Raw genomic sequence first — 1,876 nt, 5'->3', positions numbered from 1 at the left:
ATAGCAACAGAAATTTATTGCTCACAGTTCTGGAAGCTGGAAGTCCCAGATGAAGGTGCCAGCAGATTTGGTGTCTGGTAAGGGCTGTTCCTCCTGATGGCACCTTCTATGTATTTTCACGTGACAGAAGGGACAAACAGTGTATTCTCACATGGTGGGAGGAGCAAACCGGCTCCCTCAAGCCCTTTTATAAAGGTACAAATCCCATTCATGAGGGATGAGCCCTCATGACATCATCACCTCCCAAATGTTTCACCTCTTAATACCGTCACCTTGGAAGTCAGGTTTCAACACATAAACTTTACATTTTTTAATTTTTTCTGGCCAGTACGGGGATGGAACCCCAGACCTTGGTGTTAAACATGAATTTTAGAGGAACACAAACATTTGGACTGTAACACTATCTATACCCACAACTTTAAAAAATCATTCTCAAACACAAAACTCTGTACTTGATAGCATACTGCATAATAGCTAGAGTTTTTGCCACAAAGAAATGATAAATGCACGAGGTGATTGATACATTAAGTACCATAGTCTGATTATTATACAACATTAAATATGTGTCAAAACATCAGATGGTACCCCATAAATATGTAGCATATATCAGAATCTCCTCCCCCCCCCGCCTTTTTTGACCAGTAGCATCCACTTACTGGACAATTCCAGGTTCTTTCCTAATAAGAGGCAGCTCGTGGCTTTATTCAGGTATTTCTACAGTCCAGCCAGTTAGGGGAGAAGAAAAGGGAATGGCACGCACAACCACAGACGCACATATGTTGGGGGAAATGTACTATAAACCATTTTTTCTTCTTTATTTGGTTATAGAAAAAAACCTCTGTTATCTATATTTTATTCATAAGTAAAAGGGGAATAGAAAAAACTTGTTTTTAATCTGGTATTTATGTATGTCTTCCCATTTCACATGTACAGGTTATTCAAGTAACAGTGCTGTCTACCGAGGCAATACCTAAAAGCCAAAAGAAATACTAGGAAGGAAAAGTCCTAACAATTGGAAGTTCAAGAAGATACCTTCAGGAGGCTGAGCCACTAGTGGCCAGCAGCATCAGTAGAAGCACACGGTGTGCAGAAAGGTCTTGCCCCTCTTCTTCTCCAACTCCTTCAGCATCTCCTCCATCTTGTTGTCCATGTCCTCCAGGAGCTGAAGACACTGGCAGATCTCACAGATGAGGAACGCTCCAAGGGTGGCCTCTTCTTGGTTGTCCTGGATGTCCACGTTGACCACGTGCACTGGCTGGCAGGTCTCCTGTTCTCTGGAAGTCAGATGTTCTACCACCTTGTCGTAGACTCTCTCTTCACACGTGAGGATCAGATCAAACACATCGTTGCAGCTCTGGAACCTTTCTGGCCGGGGCTTGATTCTCTTATTTCTGTCCAGCATATACAAAATGCCATTGCTTGTATAGAGTTCTTTGTCTTTCCTAAGAAGATCATTGTACATCTGATCATATGTGGTACTGAAATCATAAACATTCGGCTTGTGGGGTGTTGATCCTGGAAGCTTCACGCGAGTTGCTGTTCCAAAGGACCGGACATTGAATCCTCGTTTGCTGAGGACGTTGTGTGCCTCCATGCTCCGATTCTGGTTGCTTGAGCACACCACAGCCACCCTCAGTGGTGACGACTGCATGGCAACAGCAGCTCTGTCAGCTCCGTTCAGCTCCAGGAAGCCCACCCAGCTGTGGGTCTTCAGCAGGAGCAAAATGGCGGTGGTGGCGGCCGGAAGTCAGGTAGGAGGAAGCTTCAGCTGTGACGCAACACATATGGACGCGCAACACGTGGGGACGCACAGCGGGCGTCTCCAATGCTCCCGGAAGTCCTCCTTGGGTCCCGGAGCACCAGGCCATCCTAACTG

The 1,876-nt window shown here is 45.6% G+C and overlaps 1 protein-coding gene across 1 annotated transcript; it reads right to left on the bottom strand.

The window, feature by feature from the left end:
• Positions 1-1,066: 1,066 nt before the first annotated feature.
• Positions 1,067-1,651, bottom strand: LOC134367574 (RNA polymerase II subunit A C-terminal domain phosphatase SSU72-like). Its single transcript, XM_063084319.1, has one exon. It carries the CDS (start codon positions 1,649-1,651, stop codon positions 1,067-1,069), a length of 585 nt encoding a protein of 194 aa, XP_062940389.1.
• Positions 1,652-1,876: the final 225 nt, after the last annotated feature.

Source organism: Cynocephalus volans, chromosome X, assembly GCF_027409185.1.
Source record: "Cynocephalus volans isolate mCynVol1 chromosome X, mCynVol1.pri, whole genome shotgun sequence".
Taxonomy (NCBI): Eukaryota; Metazoa; Chordata; class Mammalia; order Dermoptera; family Cynocephalidae; genus Cynocephalus; species Cynocephalus volans.
Note: the sequence above shows the minus strand (reverse complement) of the source record. Positions and strands in the feature narration are given on the sequence as shown.

Bases quoted from the DNA above. Each gene is read 5' to 3' on its own strand.
- LOC134367574 (XM_063084319.1), bottom strand. From the start codon at position 1,651: ATGCAGTCGTCACCACTGAGGGTGGCTGTGGTGTGCTCAAGCAACCAG.